The following is a 22,261-nucleotide window of genomic DNA, read 5'->3' on the forward strand; positions in this document are numbered from 1 at the left end:
ATACACATTTAGCATTAACTGTGATGAAATTTCTGATCATCTTCCAATACATTTCAGCTGATGTTTAAGACATGTGGTCTCTTAAAGGTTAATGATATGACATTACTGTTAACCGGATTGTTCATAAACAAAACCCACCAGGCGGTTGCCCAGTCCATGCATCACTGACCTTTGCCCAGACTTTGTTTTGTTGGAGAGGGACCAGACCAGTTTGGGACTGGTCAACAAACAACAGCTTCCTATAGTCATGATATTTGATACATGAGGAGGTATCTCCACTTTCTCCCTTGTTTTATTGATTTCTTTTAATGTTTTGTAAGACATTTATGCATTTATCAAACAGGAAGTAAGAGGAGTGAAACATGGAATGGCAAGCAAAAAATATAAAACAAGCCAAAGTGTATTCATAATCTGAAATTCTCAAAGCTCAGTGTGTGTTTCTTCAGTAACTTGCTGCAATTATATTACTTTGTCTTCCTATTCAGATTTTTAAAGATTTCTACATGGATTCTTCTGATTTAATGGATTTGTTTTTGGTTTGTTCAGACTGCCCCCCATATGTAACACACGTGTGGAAAGGACCACAGAATGCATGAATATCTTGGCTGCATCCATAGAGACATTATACTATATAATTTACTAGGCACACTCCTTAAAATTGGATGTTCAATATGCTCAAAAAAACTTTCTTCTTTCAGCAGATGGATGTGAAAACAGCCCTCTAGTGTCAAACTATGCACATACATCCTGCTGCATAGCAAAGCTCAAACATCCAACTGAAGGAACAAAAAAAACAAAAAAACATTGATAAGTGGGGGAATTAAAAATAAATAAAAAAGAAAATGAAAGGGCAAGACATATTGGAATGTAAAATAAAAATCCTAAATAAACTTTACTAAGAGAAAGTATCCCATACAGGTGAGCTTGTTACAGGTATGCAGATACAGTAGGTACATGTTCAGGTATTACTGTTTTAAATTACATGCTCACTCAGTGACATGGCTTACTTAATGGAATAGAGCAATTATTAATGTTAGTATTTACACCTGTGTTTTTCCTGCTTTGAAAGGACACAATTCCTGCCTTGAAAATGGTCTATTATCAATGTGTTATACAGACAAACATACTAATGTGTTCTTGAATGGATTTATTTTAGTATTTACACGTTTCTGCCACTTGTGTGGGATTTTTTACATTAAAAAAAACCTTTATGTTTTCCACAGCAGTGATTTAGAGGGAGAGTACAGAGTTTATGGGACAGATCTGTGTGTTTAGACTCACCATCATGTTTTGTACCCTATGCCATATGGGGATGATCAATACTCAGTGTAAACCATAGTGATTTCCCTGAATGAGGTCAAATATTTGTGTTTACCTTGTTAGACGTATAAGTTCTGCGTCATGGGGATGTTTTTGACTTCTTTTTCGAATATTGTTGCTGTCATGATATCTGAGTCATTATGGACACTCTTACAACACATCTTTTTACTTTGTTTCTATTTCCAAGTTTTGAAATTTGAGCCATTGACTTCAGAAAACCAGAAGGGAGAATTATTAGATTAGAAAATAAAACAGCAGAAATATGATATACTTTTTACTGCTGTGGCTGTTTCATTTCATGATCTACAGTGTCTGTATGCACGCATCAGAAATCAGATTGTGATGGCCTGTTAGAGTAGGTAAATACATTTGATAGTACATCAAGTAAATCAACATTTTGATTTGTCCTGTGTGATGTGTTTGTGATCGAAAGGGACGTGGCCTCATATTGTTTTGCCTCATACGTCACACAGCCTCGCCCCTTCAGGTCTGCCCATGACTGAACATCCTCTCCAATAATCTGGAGGAGGACAAACATACTGTGAGATGACATACTCTGCTTTATCAGTCACGTTATTTATCTTTTGTGGAGTGTTAGTCACACTCTTACTGTCAGTCATTATCACTGAGAGAGAGTTTTACTATCTACTACTACACTATCTGTGTCGGGCTAGTGTTATACTGCAAATGTTCAACATGTGAAGGGCAACTCAGTGTAGGAGGAAGGTCATGAGCAACTTAACTGATTTTTGAATACACTTTAGAATATTAAGTTTCTTCAAACAGATTTGCTTCTCTCTTTTATGAGCTGATATCTGTGTTTCCAAAGTTACTCTTGTACATACTCCACAACATAACTATTATTTCATTATATGTTTTACTACTATTGTTTTTATTACTTTTGTACTGACTTACTATTTGTTGTTCTTTATTCTATTGTATTGGCACTCTTCTATTTTTACTATCCACCATGATGCTCCAATAAGGTAAATTTCCCCACCGTGGGACTAATAAAGGAATATCTTATTTATTTGACCATTTCTGTTACAACATATATTTGAATATCTAAAAACATACAACAAATAAATGTATTCCAGATTTAAGTGTAAAATAGGACACAAGATTTGTTTATTTATAAAATGTTGGCAAATGAATCAAACAGGTATAGAGAGAAAGATTATGAACAATTATAATTATTACATCCCTTATTTGTTTACAAAACTACATAATACCATGCCTGCCAGGTACAAAACAAGTACACTTTATCTACTACTACTATTTAGGCAATTAGTTGGTTCTGAGTTTTCTTCAAATATATTTCTATAATGTTTTAATGCTTTTTTCACACTGTTTCTATGAGAGAGAGAGTTAAGAAGTGAGCTAATTTTAATCATAAAAAGAGCTAAAAAGCTTGGGTAAATTTGTAAATGAAGAATTTTTCACATAAATAAAGATATCAAGTCATATCTTAGAGTTGTCTCTGTCTAAAAAAATATCTAGAGGCTCACATTAAAGTTGGTGTGTGCGCGCCCCCTACAGGCCGTGTGGGACGCTTGCACCGGAAACCACGTGGTTCAGGTTTTAACATGCTTGTGTAGCAGCTGGGATGACTTCTATCGGTTAATGTGTCATTTTAACTATAACACAAAGAGATATCTTCCAGCGAAAACATGTCCGGAAAGTCGGAATTTAAAATAAACTCTCAGTTCGCGCAGAAATATGAGAAATACCGACAGAAAGAAGAGCTACAGAGACGTAAGTGTGACTGCTAGCTAATAGTGGCTAAAATATCCAGCTAACAACACAACGTGGGGAAGTGTAGCGAGATTGACGTTGTTGTGTTTTTATGACGTTGTGTTATTTGTGTAATATAATTGTGTGTCCTGTGTTGCTGTGCAGTGAAGGACCGGTATGGAGACCGAGCTGATGACAGTGAATCAGAGTCGTCTGAGTCCAGCTCTGATGACAGTGAAGTGGTGAGCATCTCTGACTTCTCTTCACACCTGTGCTTCTCAAACTTTTTCACTTTAAAGACCCCTAAACGTACACAAATCAAACCACTTACCCCCATTTGATCAGATTTTGTACCAGTGTCCCCCATCTGATAATGAAAGCCATGATCACATTAGTCATACATGCTGTCACTGTGTTGCTTATTTGTGGAGCTGTAGAGAAAGTAATTATTCCCTTTTTTGCTAGGGTACTGCTGGACCCCACTTTGAGAACCACTGCTTTACACACTCAGCACATCACACTGTCATTATATAACATGAAGTCAGCCTAACATTAATTTACCTTACAGGAGCTGGACCCTGAAGTCGAAAGAGATTTCTACAGAACATTGTCACTGCTGAAGAAGAAAGACCCAAAGATCTATCAGCCAGATACAAAGTTCTACTCAGAAGGTGATTAATCAGTTCAGTTAAGTCTTGCACAGCCTTGTGGACATCTTACATCTTTTTTTTATTATTAACGAACCATCTAAATCTCTCTGTTTCAGATGCATCCACTAGTGAAGAGAAGCCTTCGACCTCTAAGACAGCAGTAAAGCCCATGTATCTGAAGGATTATGAGCGTAAAGTCATACTGGAAAAGGAAGGGTGAGTCACCTACTGATGTGTGATTATTCACAGAATTTGGCTACACCGCAATCAGGATTGTGTGGGCCAAATCTGTCTATTTCATAGGCCCGTCACAATAATTATCGACTTATCGTACAATAACGTAATTATCATCATGTGTATATATATGTACTCATTGTATTATACATGGACATGATCTTGATAATTTTTTTGACCCCACTTATATGGAATTAAAGATAAATGACTCTGTCCTGGCTCATAATGGCAGTCTGTGTTTTTACAGAAGCATATGGCCCACTCAAATGATCGTCAAATGACAATAATATCGTTAATCAGGATTATTTCTAAGACAATATATCGTCCATTAAAAGTAGTTATCGTGACAGGCCTACTGTTTCATATTATAAAGTCAGGCTTGAAATCCTCAGTTTTGATGCTGTCTCTGTGACTAAGGAGGTAAAGCATCTGATCAGCGTTCTTGACTTTGACGTTACACACAAAAACCTTGCATATGCCATTTCTCACTTAAACTGGTATCTATAAACACAGAATGTGCAGTGAGAGTGTTGTGAGTATGTAAAGGTAGAGTTGGAGGAGTTGAAGATAGAAAAACAAGTGAGAGAATCTAAATCATTGTTTGTTTAGGTTGAACCAGCAGCACTGATTATGTGATTCATGTTTCTACACATCAGTCTGTAACATACCAATCAAAGGTCCATTTAGAAACTTTTCTCATATTTCTCATTTACACAGGTGGCTTCATTTCACCCGTAATATTCTCTTTTTATCCTTCATTGTGACAGACCTTGTAAAGTCTGTCTCTATATCAGAGCTGTAAACTAATCATTGATTACTTTCCGAGACATCACTACTGATGATGGTTTGTAGGTCTATGTGATGAATTAATTAGGAGATGGCATTCAAGCAGAGACACATTGAGCCTAAAAAATAATAAGCTCAGGGAAAATGTAGTCTTGATGATTTGGGTCTTTCACAACCAAAAACAGCAGCTCCTACCCTTGCTTAAAGTAAGGATAGGAAGCTTATTAAATCACTTGGTCCTAAGCTGTTTGTGTGATTCTTTGGAGTGATTCTGACACACCTGATGAATACTTTCACAGTAAATATGAAGATGATGAAGACAGCGATGATGAAGAGGAGGCCATCAAGAGAAGAGAGGTAGGCTGTGCTACCAAATATGCTTTTTAACTCTGAAATGTAGCCGTTTATTTAATTGGGAATGTTTTTTGTTTTTATTTTTAAAGAGAGCCGCCTCTCCAAGCTATATCCAGGAGCAGAATGAGCTGAAAGAAAGGTAAACCTCCAACAATCATAATTTACCCATCAGAATTTCTTTTAAGAATATTTAAGAAAACTCCAACCTTTTTTTCAGCTTCCGTAAGTTCATCCACGAAAGTGATGACGACAATGAGAATGATGAGGGCAGCGAGGGAGCAGAAGTGTCCCAGCTGCTGACCAGGAGGATCAAAACACAGGAAGAGAAGGTCAGAATGGACAAACATGCAGCAAACTACTCCTGATTTTGTACAAATGCATTACAGATTTGAATTAATGTCTCTGTGGCTGTATCCGTTTGTAGGATAAAGAAGAGGCAGATTATGTGGAATGGCTGAAAGGTCAGGCTGAGCTCGAGGGTCCCGAGGAGGTGAAGGACATGGTGAGTAGATGTGGAAATAATTGAAGTGGATTTGGAGAGTGTTGATTTGGGGTTTGAGTTTAACTTGCTTAGTAATGAGAGTGGTTTGTGTTGAGACAGAAGTACCTACGGGACTACTGGAACGACCCTGAGTTGGATGACAGGGAGCGTTTCCTGAGAGACTACGTCCTAAACAAAGGTTACCTAGACGAGAACGATGAACGGTACGTTGTTGTCTGTGTGATGACTATATTTGTCTTCATAATGAGCTGTGAACGAAGAAAACATAAAGTATTCAGATTCTCCTACAATGATTAATGTTCCCGATGCGTTAAGGATCCCCACCTACGACGAGGTAGTGCAGGATGATGTGGAGGATTCTGAGGAGGAAGGGGAGAGTTTCTTGGAGAGGCAGGACGACTTTGAGAGAAACTACAACTTCCGCTTTGAAGAGCCTGACGCTCAGCAGATCAAGACCTACCCTCGCAACATCGCCACCTCTGTGCGCTCCAAAGACGATCGCAGAAAACGCAAAAGGGAGGAAATAAAAGAGAGGAAGGACAAGGTGTGTGATACGTAACAAAGCCAGTGATCCCTGCTTTTCAGTGATTAATCATAATATTCCTTTATTCATTAGCTAATATAAACCAATGTCTCTCACCTGTCTTCCCTGTAACTCTTTCAGGAGAAAGAGCAGAAACGGGAGCAGCTGAAGCAGCTCAAGAACCTGAAGAGAAACGAGATCATGGAGAAGCTGAAGAGGCTTCAGGAGCTGACCGGCAACAAGGAGCTCGCCTTCAGTCAGGCTGACTTGGATGGAGACTTTGATCCAAAACATCACGACCAGCTCATGCAGGTTGGTTCACACTCTCCTATAAAGATCTGGATATAAACAAGACACATTTTGAAAGATTGTCTAAGTTTTTTTGTTAATATTAGTTGCTTGCAGAGAGATCTGCTTTTTTATTTTTTAACTTAAGATTCTTCCTTTATTTAAGCCTTGTGCATGCAGATATGTTCAACTACTCTTGCCACTCACATTGAACAATATAAGAGCTATCATACATACTTTTTGGGCAACCAACTGTTTGCAAAACCCCCTCCAAACAGTGAAGCATTCAACTCCTGTTGAATGCTAACGCTCCTCAGATGATCCTGTTTCCCAAGTTGGGAAATTGTTCTTCCGACTTCTACTTGTTTGTTTTTTTGAGCTTGTAAGTCGTAATGTGGAAACAAGTCTCTACAAAGAAGAGTCTCAGACTTGTTGTTGCATCAGAACATTCCCTAAAACCATTAAAATAGCCTGTTGCTTTACCTGCCTTGTTGTCAGGGTTCATGGAAATAATAACATTTTGTGTTACAACTTATTTAGGGGTGCAACGATGCCGATGTTGTTGACAAAAAGCGATGACAAAATTAGTCGCCGGCAAATTTAATTGTCGATAATTGTTGGTTACGTAATCAGGCGTGTTTTTCGTGCTTTGTGGAGCAGTGAGCTCCAGCAGTAACAAACAAAAGCACCTGAACAATACACACCGCAGCATTACACAATGTAACCCGACTTTGAAGTGAAGAAAATAACTGGGTGCTCAGTCTCTCTCACCTCAACAACGCTGCGTCCTCTCACTGTGTTGTACAGTGATTACTTTCCCGGAGCTAACTGGAGGCTGCTCTCCCTGCGGGAGACTGTGCACACCGCACACCACAAGTTCTCCATGTTTTGTCACCTTTGTCTCAAATATAATAATGGTGCTGTAGTAATTCATCTGGTTCAGTGGCGATATGGGCAGCCAGCATCACACACACAAAATCACTCATTTACGTCAATGATATAATGTCACCGTGTGGATCAGTTTACCTTGTTACAGTGCACGCCCTACTTCTAGTTTATGAACTAACAGCTTCTACCTGCTGAGACCTCAGTCAGAAGTAGGAGAGGAGCAGCAGTAGGTTGACCTCAGGTCTCCACTGAGGAGTCTAGCGCACCTAATTTTGTACGGTAGCCTAATGATGCAAAAGTTAAAATCAGTCACACCAAATAAACCACAGTTCATACTGTTGTATTTTTTCTGGGATGTGAGTAAAATCATTAAGAATAATGTAAAATCAGTCTTGTGAACTGGTTTATTCTTGACTCTTAATTGACACTGCTAGAGGATGGTAATATTGATGTGTTTATAAATGTGTTGTTCTATTTGTGTGATATAGCATTTGTGCAGTTTACTTTTATTAGCAATATGTTATAATTTGTAATAATTAAAATTGACTTATGTATATACAAGAATTGTTTCTATACCTTTATACTTCATTTTTTGTATTCATGATTGTATATCATTTTGGTATTTATGGTTGTTATTTCTATCTATTGATCTATATATATGGAGGGCGCTGAAGGGGAATTCATCTGGGTGCCTTACAAGCTAGAACCACTGATCCAATTAGTCAATTAATCGTTTCAATAATCGATGACTAGTCGACTATCAAAATAGTTGTTGGTTGCAGCCCTAAACTTAATACCATACTACAATTTACATGTGAGCAAAAAAAATGTATATGCAATACATGAATTGGTAAAAAGTTTGTTGCCGTCAATCAAACATTTACTTTCATCTGCCATGTTTCTGTATTGAGAGGGCATTCATAAGAATTTTCCCAGTCAGGAACTAATTTTTTCCAATTATTCCTTTACCACGTGAATTCCAATTCCACAATAGCTCAGTAAACAAAACAAGGCACATCAGGCGAGTAAAGCTTTTGGTTTTCTGCACATTTTTCTGCTTTATGAGAGACACACATATTTGTTGAGTTTGGAGGGTGCTTTTTTCATAAACCATAAACACAAGCACAAAAGTGACAGCTAGAAATGAGAAGCCTCTGTCTTTAGCTGTGTCCAAAATCACTAGAATAGAAAGCTTGACAGGGATATAATAGAACAGAAAGCCTGTATTGTCATTGTATTATAAATACAATCAAATTAGGAGTTGTTAATAGCAACAGTAACTAAGGGGGTGGGGCTTAGCAAACTGTCTGTTACCTGCAGGAGGGCTGTCAATTGCTAGCTCACACAGGTGTGCCGTGTTTTGCTAATTAGACTTCTCAGGATAGTGCGTGCCTGAACATGCCAGTTTGTCTGGGAGGCATGTTGGGTTATCAACAAACTTTTACCCAGAACACTCTTCTGACAGCTGAAGTTGGTTGATTAAACACACTCGCGGCTCACACAGGTGCAGTGAATTTGGCTACTTAGTACTCATACTTAGCAGATGCTCCAGTACAGCTGTTAAAACAGCTTCCTCTCAATTAAGAGGTTCAGTTAAAACCATTTCCAGTCAGTGTGCTGGTCTGATTTCAGAACGTTACTACGACAGTGCTTAACTTAGAGAGCATGCTTAAACTTTTGGTTACTTGGTAGATTGTAACTCATCTGCAACATTTGTTTTTTATATTTTCAGAAATTCTTTGGAGATGAATATTATGGTGAGGATGAAGAAGAAAAGCCTCAGTTTGATGATGATGAGGAACTTGAAGGTAAGCCTGTGTTTACTTGACATTAGCTGATGCAGAAGTGTTGAACTTTGCACGGTTATTTGAAAGCAGTAGTAATCCCATTGCCTTAAATCATTTGGCTTAAGATTTTACACTTAAAGTTTGCAAAGAATCATGTAGGACTGCATCTACAATCTTTTCATTACCAATTCACCTGTCACTTCTCGATTAATTGATGATTGGTCAAAAAAATATCAGAACATGGGGGGAAAAATATCCATTACTGTTTCTTTCATACTCTCATAAAGGACTAAAGGAACCAGAAAATATTCACATGTGAGGAGCTGGAGCCAGAGAATGTTCTAAAAATGACTTAACAATTACTTATTTAAATAGGTGGTGATTAATTCAGTGGTTAGCAACCAATCGATTAATCGTTGCAGCTCTACAATCGTATTGTAACCAGGAAAGTGTGATAATGTATCATGCTATCTGAAGATGTAATCCATGTTTTCTTGTGTGGACAATAGAGCACTGGAACTGGGACACATGGACAGGAGAGGAACAAGAGGACTACAGTCAAGTGGAAGAAGAGTATGATGAAGAGGACCCCCATTGCGAAGATGCAGACTTCATAGTGAGTCCACACGTTTTATCTATGTATACCACCTGTATGGTATGGAGAACGGGTAGGCAGATTCTTTTGTTGATGTTCTGGTAAAGAGAAATTCACCAGAGGTCATCCTGTTGAAATAGATGGATGCAGACTATGACCCCAACCAGCAAACTGTCTCCAAGAAGAAGAAGAAAAAGGAGAGGAAGATGATGAAGAAAGAGGATATGCCACAAATGGGCAAAAGGAAAAAGAAGTCTCACTTTGCTGAGGTCATCACCAAAAACAAGCCTGTGTTCGATCCTCGTAAGTATACTAGTCTGGGTCCTCCAAAACTCAGTAGTTTTTGTGGCAGATAGGGCAGAAGTGTAGTTTGATATTGACTATAAATTTGTCTGTCTGGGTTTCAGAGGAGAAAAGCTTTGAGCAGTACTTGGATGAGTACTATAAACTGGACTATGAGGATGTCATTGACGACCTTCCCTGCAGGTTTCGCTACAGACAGGTCCTGTCCAACGACTTCGGCCTGTCAACTGAGGAGGTGAGAAAATGATACGTTCACCAACTCTGAATAATTGACTGTTCACTAAACCTCATGCTTTCTGTTCTTGCTCTGTGCATGCAATTTATAGTGACAGCAGGGGATAAATTCCACTCCAAATTTTAGTTTTTGAAACAAGAATGGCTGATTCCATAGAGGTAGACAAAAAGCAGATGTTATCACCTGTAGTTCCACGAGTTGGTTAGAAAGGCTCTCTTGACCTCTTTGTAATGTAATTGATGGCTACATTTGTGAAAGGCTGAGACTGAAGAAATGCTAAGCTGTGGTTAGACGATCACTGCTTGGGGGGAGTGGTTTAGTGAACAGTCAGTTGCTTAAAACAGAAGAATGAATTATTATGTAGGCTGACTGTATAACGCTGCAGTGATGAGCCTCGAGAATGATCTGGTATTGCTTCCCTCCGGGGAGAGCTCTGACCAGGGAATGATCTCAACTTAATCTTCTCTCTGAGCAGACCACACAGACGAATGTCCAATATTTAAAGTAGATGAAACAAACTGATAATGTTTGACATGATTAATTGATTTGAACTAATGAGATTCTGTTTTTAGATTTTAAAAGCTGATGACAAGGAACTCAACAGATGGTGCTCTCTGAAGAAGACGTGCATGTTCAGGTACTGACTCTGTCCATGTTTAAGTGTAAGGACTACTGTTTCTTACAGGTCATTTGCCACACTTGTATAACTTTTTGTTTTGTTTGTGTTCTTTTAGGTCTGACAAGGAAGAGATGTGTGATTTGAAGAACTATAAAATCAAGGCACAGAATGAAAATAAAAAGAAAGAGATCCTGTCCTCTGTATATTCCGAGTAAGTTTAACAGTGCACATACAAGTTGTGATAAATCTGCCCTTGTCTGCAGGAAATGTAACAAATGTTTTCTGAACTTTATTTCCAGGGACCTTGAAGAGGTGGAAGAGGCTAAGACCAAAGTGGGCAAGAAGCGAAGAGATCGTATCAAAAATGCTGATCAAGGCAGAGGAGCAGAAGATGGTGATGGTGACACTGCAGCTAACATGGACTCTACAGATGAGACCATTGCTCAAGCTCTTAGAGAGGCAGGGGACGGTGTGGAAGAGGAGGAGGAAGAGATTCTGATCCCCAAGAAGAAGATGAAACCAGAAGAGGAACCCCAGATGGTGGTTCCTACTGAAGAATCAGCAGATGAAGCTGAGGTGAAAATAAGGACTGTAAGGCCAAAATGGTCCAAGAAGAAGCCCAAGCATTCAGGTGTACGCCTCACATCAGGGGTGAAAATAGGTGGCCGGGAGTTCAGTAGACAGAGACTGAAGGCCTACGGTCTGAACCCCAAGAGACTGTTCTTCAGACAGCTCGGCAGACAGAAACGAAAAGCACAGGAGAAGAAAGAGAAACAGAAAAACAAGGAGTGATAATGGCTAAGAGATAACTGTTGACAGAATTCATTTTTTAATTGGACATTTTTTCCCCACATGGTTTAAGAATTTGAAAATTATGAAAATAGTTTTTCCACTGTTTTGACATCGACTTTTTTGATAAACAAGCTATGAGTAAAAAATAAAGTGCCTACAAATGTACTGTTTAGTATATAATACTCAATTTGTTGTATCAGAAATCAAACCAGTTTCTCGTTTCATATTGCATATATGTAGACTTCAAACTGTAATAAACATCCTGTTAAAATTTGATGGCTGTTAATGATAGCATTTCCACCAAGGTTTATTTTTGAAGTAAAGACATGCTTGATGTGTTATAATGTTGCTCTTCCTCTTGAGTATTTCCTAGTTGTAATTCTCATATGCTATCATGTGTCTTTATATAGACTGATGTGAGTGTGCTATTTTCAGTGAGTAACTTCAAAGACATGTTTTGTGGACCTTAGACCTATGGTGATTATAATATTATATAAGTATAGTATAATATGGGACCACTTCCCCTCTCTCTTTTTTTTTTTTTTTTTTTTTTAAAGCAATGTTTGAATCAAATTGTATACTACCTGGTTTAAACCAAGTGGATGAAAGCAATAAACTAGAGATTACATACTTACATGTGGTGGGCTAGATTGAAGTCTGTGATCACTGACACTTCACATTTGGAGCTCCTCTTATGTACCTGTGGAACTGTCCATTATTTCATTATATAAACACAGCACCCCAAAAGTTAAATTTCCACTTTTGGTGTTGTAGTTAGATTCTCAACTACATACTGGAATGACACCATCTTGTATTTTGTCATTAAATACACAATATTTTTTGTGGGTGTTTCCCTGATGTACCCTACCATACAAGTGTATGTCATACACTTAAATATTGAATGTGGATTGAAAACCAAATAAGAGGGGGGAAAAGCAACAAAAAAAACAGTATTTTTATTATATGGTGTTCATTGAGTTTGGCACATGAACCGTCGCTATGTAATTGGTCATTTCTGGACACTAGGTGGCAGTAAACTGTGACTTGTCGAAATCACAAAGACCACAGAAGAAGAACGGAAGAGGCGCGCATTGGGTGGATATTTGAATCACAGAAGAACAGATCGGTATGTATACTTTTACTCGACTTTTACCAACAAATAGCTTATTCCTTTAATGAACATTGCTCATACTAGTTGGAGAAAGAGTCGATATTGTCTGTAAGTCGTGTAGTGTGTCAGTATCAGTTGTATCATAGTGTAGCCGACAAAAGAGGGTTAGGGTTACCACTGCACTGCACATATAAGTCGTAAACAAAACACAGCGACGGTGTCTAACGTTTTAGCCAATTTGTTACTTCTTTATGTTGCTTTGTCAGTCAAATGTAGTATTTAGCGGGAAGCTAACTTTTAGGTATTTTATCAACACTTTCATCCCTCACTCTTTGCTCAGCTGCATTTATCTGAAGCTGAAGGCACTTTTTTTATCGATAGGATATTACTTGAGTTCATAGTATAAGGAACACTTTGCTGCTTGAGTAATTTTGTAGTTTAGCTCCTAAACTGCAGGAGCTTGTTATGAATATTGTCAGACTATTGTAAGACTATAGACACTTTTATTGAGGGAGTCAATCTAACATTTTCAGTTTGGTGGTTTATTGTTGTTGATGATAATGATGTGATAACGATAGTATTTTCAGTTTGATCTCCTGTTTTTTCTAGCAGCCGGTGTCACTACAATGGCTCAAGGACATAAATTTCAAGACTTGAAGGAGATGGGGGAGGCATTGGTGGAGTACATCGACAGCAGCCAACCTGACAAACTGAAACAAGTGATAGATGAACACCAGACCCTTTTTGATCAACACATAGAAACAAAAAAAATTGTGACGCAGATATTAAAAGGCAAGCATGCACACCTTTAATGATGTGTTGTTTATTTACACATGAAAATGAATTGGGTTTATATTATCAGTTGTCTTTTATAATCTTCAGATGGATGAATAATGATCTTATGCTACACTTGACCAGTAGTCACCCATTGATACACCCTAAGTTTTTAGCAACAGTAGACTTTTCTTTTAATGTTGCCTTGTGATTCCAGTCAGTATGCGTCCATCGTCCTTTTCTAAATTACAGTATTTCAGACATGGGCCCAGTCACTCTTAAATTCATCCTCAGTGTACTTCCAGTCACTTACCATTTTGTCATTTCTATCTTTGCCCTTCGATCCCAGATGTGGCACAGATTGAGGAGAGTGCGGGCCAGAGGCTGATGGACATGGAGGAGGAGAAGAAGGAAAGGGAGAAGGAGCTCGAGAGTCTGGAGGAGCAGCTGAGACAGTGCATGGCCAAGAGCCAGATCACTGAATCAGAATTGCAGTATCCTTTATATGTCTGTTTTTGGATGGTGTGAGAACTATGTTTTAGAGCTGCAACTATGAATCAAATGGTCGATCAGCAGAAAATTAATCTGAAACAGTTTTCATTACTGAATAATTGTTGACTTATTCTTTTAAGGAAGTATGCCAACATTTGCTTGTTTCAACTCATTCAGATGTTAGGATTTTCCTTGTCAGTCATTATAGTTTTAGATTAGATTAGATTATTTTTATTTCAAATGTGTGAAAGAAGAAAAAACAAACAAAGCAAAAACAGCATAAAAAAATAAAGCACAGTGTTCTCACTGAAAACAGTGACAGAAAATATAATGCAATGCACTGTCAACCATATTTCGAAAGGGAGTGGGAAGAAGTCAACACTTATTGAATCCCACCCCTACTATAGTGAATTGTTATCTGTGTTTTGGACTGTTCAGACAAAAATAAGACATTTAAAGATGTCACCTTTGACTCTGGGGAATTTTAACAGGCCATTTTATTGACAAAACAAATAATCAGTTAATCAAGATTATTATACACTTTAAACAAACTATTAAGAAAACATATTTTCCAAAGCATTTACATTTTTCCCATACAGCAGTCCTGCAGTTTTGATCACAAAAATGACTGAATTTGTACAAAATATTTTGCCAGTGTGATTTTAGCCATAGCTGAGAAATTCATCAAAACTATTGACATGATCACAAAAAAGCGTCTTCAGCAAACCTTTTCTTTGTTAGCGTCTTTAACCTTCCTCCAGGTTTCTGCAGAGAGAGTTGGAGAATCTGAGAAACAATGACCACGAGCTTGAGACTCTTCAGAATGAGGTGGATGAAGACACCACAGAGATCATCCCTTCCGCAGTGTGAGTCTCTCATCTCAGTCTCTCTCTCTCAAATGTTGTTATCAAACACTTGTGATAAAGATATGTAATAGAGGTATGACATTTTACAGTTTAACAATAAACTTTATTGTATAAAATGACATTAGTAAACATCACTGGGAATTAAGTAATTAGAAATAGCTATGCATTTTAAAAACAGAACAAAACCCATATATATGTATATATTAAGCTTGAATTCAGAAAAAGGATCAAATATACATCGAATGCTGCCTGTATAACTTTTTTTTAAGGCCAATATCACCTGATAATATTGGCTGACTGATTTATCTATCAGGCTGGAATGGGATTATTTGCATCTGGTCACCCTGTGATGTAAGTAGTTTGTGTGTTCCTGATTTTTATTTATTTTTTAATCTTTCTTAAACAGATATGTTGCTCAGGTGTACTACCTGATAACCAAGATCAAGTGGGAGTATGATACAGAGCCCAACATCTTGAAAGGAGGTACAGTTGTTTTCTGTTGTAATTATGTGGGGGGTGGTACAGTTTTGTGTGTGTGTGTGTGTGTGTGTGTTATTATGTCCTCAGTTTGTCAGTGTTGGTTTTCTTCTCTTGCAGTCCATTATGGTGCAGACTTGGCCACTCCCATCAACATTAACACCTCCATGCAGTCTCGAAGTGACATCAGCGACCAGCTGTGGGGCTTTGTCAGTCCTAAATGGTAGATGAAGGGTGGTGGTGGTGTCAGAAGTGTGGTGTCCACGATTTCTGTCTGTCTGTCTGTCTTTTTAATGTTTTCTTTTGTTCTATACATGTATGTTGTTTAATAAATTAAATATATGACCATTTAATTTAGCGGTTATTCTCTAATGTATTTCAGTAATATCCATCAGAACATTTTTATTGTCAGACATTGCTGAGTTGGGTGTTGGCCACTAGGTGTCACTTTAGAGGTACATTACGTTTTGTTAAAGACGGAACAGACTGTTAAGAAATTACTGAGAGACAAACTCTTTTTATGGATTTCTAAAAATTCTTGTTATGACAAACAAGTCATCTTGACTGAACTGAAAAAAACTCCTTTCACTGCAGAAGATGGTGGGATGTGGTTGAAAGTTTTAGAAGTGGTTTGTAGCAAGACTACATATGACTATATATGTGAGCCCCCTCACATATGCCCTCACATATGCCTATGTGAGGGGGCTCACATAGGCAAATAAGTTTTAGGACATTTTAATCTTTAGTAAAATATGCTGTTGATTACAGGTTATACACTTAGTTTTGATGTGCCATTATTGTTATTGATGTCTTTAGAAATCAGGTTGTGCCAATCATCTGAAAATGAAACTGTACCTTATCAAACAATAAAACGTATCTCTGTAATTTGTTAGAAGGGAACACAAGGCCTGATCAGTGGTGGAAAGAGTACTTTTATCCTTTATGTTAATAAAAAGTATCAATATGACAATTTAATAATTCTCAAAATGTTAGGTTTAAGTGAAAGTAAAGACTTATACTTAGTTGTAAAGCAGCAGAATGACTCCTCTCAGTGTTAGGTTATGATTATTATTATTGATGAATAATCATGTAAGCAGCAATTTAATGTTACATCTAGTTGAGATGCCATTCATTTTAACTATACTGTTTGGTAGCTAATCTAAAATAAGTCAGATACATTTAGTGGAGTAGGAGTATAAAGTACTGTTGTGTGTTAATGTACCTAACACAACATGACATCACTAATAGGAACTAGATACTGAAACTTCTATTCAGATGATGTTTATAATGCCCAGACAGCTTTTTTGCGCTGCACGACATGCCTTTTATATTATTGCTCATACATATTCGATCCACTATACCCAGAATTGAAACTTCCTCCTCCTGTGAAAAGCAGTTTGTCATTGCGTACCACTGCAGCATGTCTGTGGTTAAGAGTGGGCAAACAGCGCAGAGAAGGCTCCTACTCACTTCTAGCATCATTTGCAAGAACCACCAGCACCAGCGTGTGGTTTTCTTACGGTAAACAGAATGAACAATACATCATCTCGCTCCTGCAGCTTGGTCTATACATCATGTCGTATTAAGTGGTTAACAGGTGGTTTAAGCAGAGGTGAGATTCTAGTTAGGGTTATTTTTGTGTCTTTATTTTTTCAGTTTGTGCTGACGTTGAACAAAATACAGTAACACACACTAGATTCACTATTAAAGCTTAATTTGGTATCAACCGAGGCAGTATGACTCGGGATTCAGTAATTTGTAATATACCGTAAGATAGGGCGTAGTTTGTGTGTGTGTGTGTGTGGGGGGGGAGGGGGGTTCAAATACTCAACCAAATATTTGAACCAAATATTTGCAAAGCACTTTGTTTCAGGTCAACATCCAAAATCACTCCCTATTGTATAGTGCTCTACATTTACCCTCCACCATTTTATTTGAGTGTCCAAATGCTGACTGTCTTCACTATATAGAGCCCTCAAATATTCCATAATGGAACAAAAAAAAAGTTATGTCTGTGGCATGTACACTACTTTCTGCTAATAATCCCTCAATGCAATGCTCCACATTTTAAAAATGTGAAAGTACCGTCACGTCTCTACAGCTGATGGTGATGACACAAAATGATGAAAATGTAACTTAAGTGTCTATAATATAGGGAGTAGTGAATGACTAAATAAGGGACTGATTTTGAACACAGCCATTTAGACATATTAAGGATTTTTTTTGTCTCAATATGTGTAGTATTTTTAAATTGTATTGATGGAAAGCCCCTTGAGATGAACCATCTCGTTTTCAAGGGGATATATGACATTTAAATTTTCTTCTCAACATGTGTTCTGTAGTTCATCATACTGCGCATTATATGTGTGTCTGCACACATTGGTGATATATATATAAATAAGACAGGAAGGATGTGAGCAATATGAAACTGAGACACTCACTAGTTTTCTGACTAATGGATTTGGCAACCCATTCTTGTAAGAAAAGAATATACAAATCTCAATGTAAACATCATTCACATGTTTATTCAGTGCACATATAAAACTGACATAACTTAAGTGAGGAGAATAGGCTATATATATATTTACAAAGTGTACTACAAATCAGTAAATAGATTTACTTTCTCTTTACATTTATGTACAGGATTAAAAAGTCAGTTATTATTTCACTGTTACCACAAAGAAATTCCCCACGGAAGCCCACACTTTGTTGTGCAGGCTCTGACAAATTTCTTTCATATGTGACAAGTTTATATCTGCAGTCTTTCACAAGAAATATATCATTTCATGGTCTTAAGATGAACTTTCTCCAACAAAAAAAGTTCTTAAGTCTCTTGTTTTTGTCTACATGCTTTAGTGTATCACAGCGATATTCCAGTCAATTAAACTCAAACCTCCACTGTCAGTTTTACTGCTTTTAGTCATTCATCATCTGCTGCTACATATGATGAAAGGACCTCCAAAGCTGCAAACCAACAAGCACAACCCTCTATATGACGTCTTCAGAGCGTCTTCAGGCCTCCGAGCCTCTGATCTTGGCCGAGGGGACCTCTACCCAATGTGGCTGCTGACCAAAACTCAGATGGCAGAAATTATATGGTTTTGGCGGCAGAGTCTGGGTGTGGATGCTCCACGTTTGTAACAACGTATCATTATATGCTCCACAGGAGGGAGAGCAGATAAGGATAAATCTCATGCTCTGGCTTTAGCCCCAGTCTATCAGACGTACAGCATGCTGCATTTATGTGAAACATCTGTACACAGTTGAATTCTTTGATTTCACCTTATGTGCAAAAGCAAACATTGAAATAATGCAGTTGAATTTGTCCAGAAGGAAAATCCTCTGACAGATACTGGCTTTGTCGAGGCAAAAATGCCTTTTTTCAAATGTAATGCTAGTTTTTCACAAGAAAGTATTAAGGCTTGGACATTTCTGTTTGTCACATTGTTACAGAAAATATGAACAGACAATTGAAATAGGTTATAATTCACCAAAAAGGTCTTTCTGCTACTTTGGAGACCTATCACATACATTGAGCTTATTGTGTTCATGAGGATTAATACCAAAACCGTGGCAGAGTGCAACACAAAACTTCACTCCTGTCTTACATGTTTGCTTGACTAAAGCACATGTGCGACTCAGTTTAGAGAGAAGAGTACTCAATGTCTCAGTGGTCCAATGCTTAGTCTGAATACATGCTCTCAGTGCAAAGTCAAAGCAGGTCCCTTTATCATGTTTTAGACATCCTGGGGTAGATAGCTTTAATAGTGGAAGGTGTAAAGTTTCCGGAGGATACAGTGGTCTCTAGTCCCTCCAGTCTGTGAGAGGCTGCATCAGTCTTACTGGTGCTGCACTCCAGGAAGGGTACCCCAATCTTCTTCATGTGTCCATCTTTTGTCAGAAGGCAGTGTCTGCAGAGCAGCCTGAGGATGGCCCTCCTCATGTCCTTGCTGGTCAGGGTGTAGATGATAGGGTTAAGAAGGGAGTTGAACATAGCGATGCCCAAGAAGTAGTCTGCCTTAAAGAGCACTTCACACTTTTTGACTTTACAGCAGAAGTCCAGTAGCAGGAGGATGAAGAGGGGCAGCCAACATGCAATGAAGACCCCTAAGACTATGGTGACTGTCTTTAGCAGGGCCATATACTTCTGGGACTTGCGGTAAAGACCTTTTCGGTGAGGACTTGTACCAAGGCGCTGAGTGTTTGACTTGACAATGCGGAAGATGCGGACATACAACACCACGATGGACATGAGGATGGCACTGAAGATGGTAATGCAGAAGAGGATATAACTTTTAGCGTAGAGTGGCAGGACTGTGGAGCACTGGTCCAGCCGTCCCATACAGTTCCAGCCCAAGACAGGCAGGACACCTAGGAACACCGACAACACCCAACTCGCTCCGATCAGAGCAAACATGCGCCCTTGTTTGTCCCCCTGATATGGCTTCATCCTCACCATGGTAACATGGCGCTCGATGGCAATGGCCAGCAAACTGATGACCGAGGCAGCCAGCATGATGAACACACCCCCCTCCCTCAGGAACCACAGCACAGGGGTCATGTTTAATGTGTTGGCCCCGGATGTTATGATGTTTACCATGTAGGTGAAACCTGCCAGCAGGTCAGAAAGAGTCAAGTTGCCCAATAAATAGTACATGGGCAGATGGAATTTCTTATTCTTCCAAATAGCCAGAAGCACCACAGCATTTTCTAAAACAATCAACAGGCAGACCAGCAGAAAGGCAATGGCCTCTGGTTTGAGCCCTTCCTTGTACTTGTTCTCCTTCAGCTTGCCTGTGAAGTTGTAGTGCTCAATGATGACCGCATTGCTCTGGTACTCATGAAACATCCCAATCAGGCTTCCTGTTGAGGGGGACATTGGAATTGCAGATGGAGCAAGACCAGCATGGGCAGCGTGGAAAGTTTCTGTTGCCATTTTATGTATTTCCCAGAGGAAGAAACTGTCTTATCTTCAACTTTTCTGATACTTTTTTAACTTAGATCCACAGATAAGGTGTCATAAAGTCTTCCGTTTGTGCATTCTCTCTTCTTTGTTTGGAATTGATGACGTGAAAAGACAGAAGTTGTCAGCTCTCGTATGCAGGGGAAAAAGTCTTCCCTTTGATGCTATCAAATAGGATTTCCTGTGGTTTCAGAATTTTCCTTGAAAAAAAAAAATCAAAATTATTCAATTCCCGGGCTGCACACTAGGAGGCGACGAGAGCCAGCCTGCATGAAACAAGAGGTAAAGAAAAGTTAGTATTAATGACAAAAAATAAACAAGGTAATTTAAGTCAGGAAATAGACTATTACATACATTTAGAGAGTCTCGTATGCCCAGAATTCATGGATAATTACAGATAATTAGCGATCATATCATTAGGACTAATAATAAATAATGAGGGGGAAACCCTTCAATACGAAAAAATTACGACTTTCAGCAAAACTTTCTAAAGTTTTTCTTCAATGGGAGTAAAAATGAGAGAGACAAAAACTTTAAATGTCTAGATTAAAGTTAACCCTTTTTTTGACCGCTTTTTCTTAATCCAATATTAGTGGCAGTGTTTTTTTTGCCAGTCAAGATTTAAACCTGCACTACATCCGCAGCATTAAACGTACGAGACACAACAACTACAAAACGGACTAATAGATTAGATAAATTCACGTATCATCGATGCGTAAATACGCATGGAAGCTGTGCGTAAATACGCGTTTATTTAACCACCAAATCTAATCCTTACAAATAATTAGGCAGAGCTCATTGTTTTGTTGATTTAGCTACATTAAAATACAGTTTTTTAAATCTTATTTTATGGTCAAAACTACCCCAAATTATCCATACAATACTACAAGAGTTCAAAATTACCACTGAAAGTCAGTGTAACCGTCTTCTTGAGCGGCACGGGGGCACGTCACGCTCCTATATGCATTTTATCATCCCAACACGGGGGGAAAAAAACTTTTAAAACATGTTTTCACGCACCTGTTAAAACTTTGAAATATCCAGTTAAACTTCAGTAGCAGTAGAATTTATCCCACGCCGCAGGAGGAGAGGCTCTGTCGATCAGCGCGCACCACAGCAACATGTGTGTGTAGGAACAGGAGCAGGGCAGGACTCAACGTGTAGTGGGTTGGTCTACAATGTTTTTGCCCTTCAACGATTTTCCTCCCTCCCCTCCTGACCTCTGGGTTTTTTTCTTTTCCCCTACAGGAAGAATTGTAGCTCCGTGCCAGATTAGGTGTTTCTGTTTGGCTATGCAAAAGAGGAGAAGAAAGTGAGAGATGTGCATCTCATCAGTTTGCCCTCAGGTACCGTCAGGCTTCTGCAGAGTGTTGGCAAGGTTGCCTATCCTCCCAATCCGTTTGTATTTGATGCGGTTTTTGGAGTATAATTATGGCAGGAGATCATTACAGCTCTGTCTTGCTCTTCAGGTTTGTCAGATCATAAGGAAAAAGCCTCTATCATTCTCCCACGGGTAATAACAGAAGCATCACGCCCAGAAGTAAACTCCTAACTAAAGCATTAGGGTGTTCATTTGTTGGTGGAAAGAATGGATTGATCTTATCTGTCTTCCTTCTAAGTTGTTTTGTGTTTTTGCAACGTGCTAAAGAAATTAAGTTGATGAATACTGCCTGGTGTTAAATGAGTTTAGCCACCTTCTACATCTCATTGCAGTCTGTCCCTAAACTCACTAACACAATAGTGAGCACAGCTGGAGAGAACCACAGCACAGCACAAACAGTTTTATCTTCAAACCCATTATTACAGCTTCAGATAACTATCAGCTTCAGATCTTTGGGTTTTGGATCGTTGGTCGGACAAAACAAGGCGTTTGAGGCATTTTCTTGGACTCAGGGAATTTGCGATCTTTATTCCTCAACTATTTTTTTCACATTTTAAACTTAACAACAGATTAATCAATAAATAAAA

At 38.4% G+C, this 22,261-nt stretch overlaps 3 protein-coding genes and 1 non-coding gene across 5 annotated transcripts; 3 read left to right on the top strand and 1 right to left on the bottom strand.

Moving 5' to 3' along the window:
* The first annotated feature begins 2,904 nt into the window (after positions 1-2,904).
* kri1 (KRI1 homolog) lies at positions 2,905-11,759 on the top strand. The gene is made up of 18 exons (XM_053338789.1): positions 2,905-3,075; positions 3,220-3,296; positions 3,623-3,725; positions 3,821-3,920; positions 5,024-5,081; positions 5,168-5,217; positions 5,296-5,407; positions 5,503-5,580; positions 5,680-5,783; positions 5,896-6,124; positions 6,245-6,415; positions 9,012-9,087; positions 9,576-9,682; positions 9,802-9,964; positions 10,069-10,199; positions 10,772-10,836; positions 10,934-11,029; positions 11,118-11,759. The coding sequence occupies exons 1-18, from the start codon at positions 2,991-2,993 to the stop codon at positions 11,608-11,610; spliced, it is 2,298 nt and encodes a 765-aa protein (XP_053194764.1). The 5' UTR covers positions 2,905-2,990; the 3' UTR covers positions 11,611-11,759.
* LOC128379679 (Z30 small nucleolar RNA) lies at positions 10,579-10,674 on the top strand. The gene has a single exon (XR_008323449.1). It is a non-coding gene; the product is annotated as a Z30 small nucleolar RNA (small nucleolar RNA).
* A 928-nt stretch (positions 11,760-12,687) lies between the features above and the next one.
* spc24 (SPC24 component of NDC80 kinetochore complex) lies at positions 12,688-15,671 on the top strand. Of its 2 annotated transcripts, none has more exons than XM_053338794.1 (6): positions 12,688-12,736; positions 13,334-13,513; positions 13,845-13,989; positions 14,749-14,853; positions 15,260-15,336; positions 15,451-15,671. In XM_053338794.1, the coding sequence occupies exons 2-6, from the start codon at positions 13,348-13,350 to the stop codon at positions 15,555-15,557; spliced, it is 600 nt and encodes a 199-aa protein (XP_053194769.1). In that variant the 5' UTR covers positions 12,688-12,736; positions 13,334-13,347; the 3' UTR covers positions 15,558-15,671. The 2 variants fall into 2 exon arrangements, with proteins under 2 accessions (XP_053194769.1, XP_053194768.1); XM_053338793.1 differs by having other exon boundaries at positions 12,708-12,736; positions 13,331-13,513.
* A 2,170-nt stretch (positions 15,672-17,841) lies between these two features.
* Positions 17,842-21,390, bottom strand: s1pr5a (sphingosine-1-phosphate receptor 5a). The gene is made up of 2 exons (XM_053338790.1): positions 21,314-21,390; positions 17,842-20,559 (listed from the first exon to the last, which is right to left on the bottom strand). Exon 2 carries the CDS (start codon positions 20,264-20,266, stop codon positions 19,061-19,063), a length of 1,206 nt encoding a protein of 401 aa, XP_053194765.1. The 5' UTR covers positions 20,267-20,559; positions 21,314-21,390; the 3' UTR covers positions 17,842-19,060.
* Positions 21,391-22,261: the final 871 nt, after the last annotated feature.

The sequence above is a fragment of the Scomber japonicus genome, chromosome 18 (assembly GCF_027409825.1).
Source record: "Scomber japonicus isolate fScoJap1 chromosome 18, fScoJap1.pri, whole genome shotgun sequence".
NCBI classification, from domain to species: Eukaryota; Metazoa; Chordata; class Actinopteri; order Scombriformes; family Scombridae; genus Scomber; species Scomber japonicus.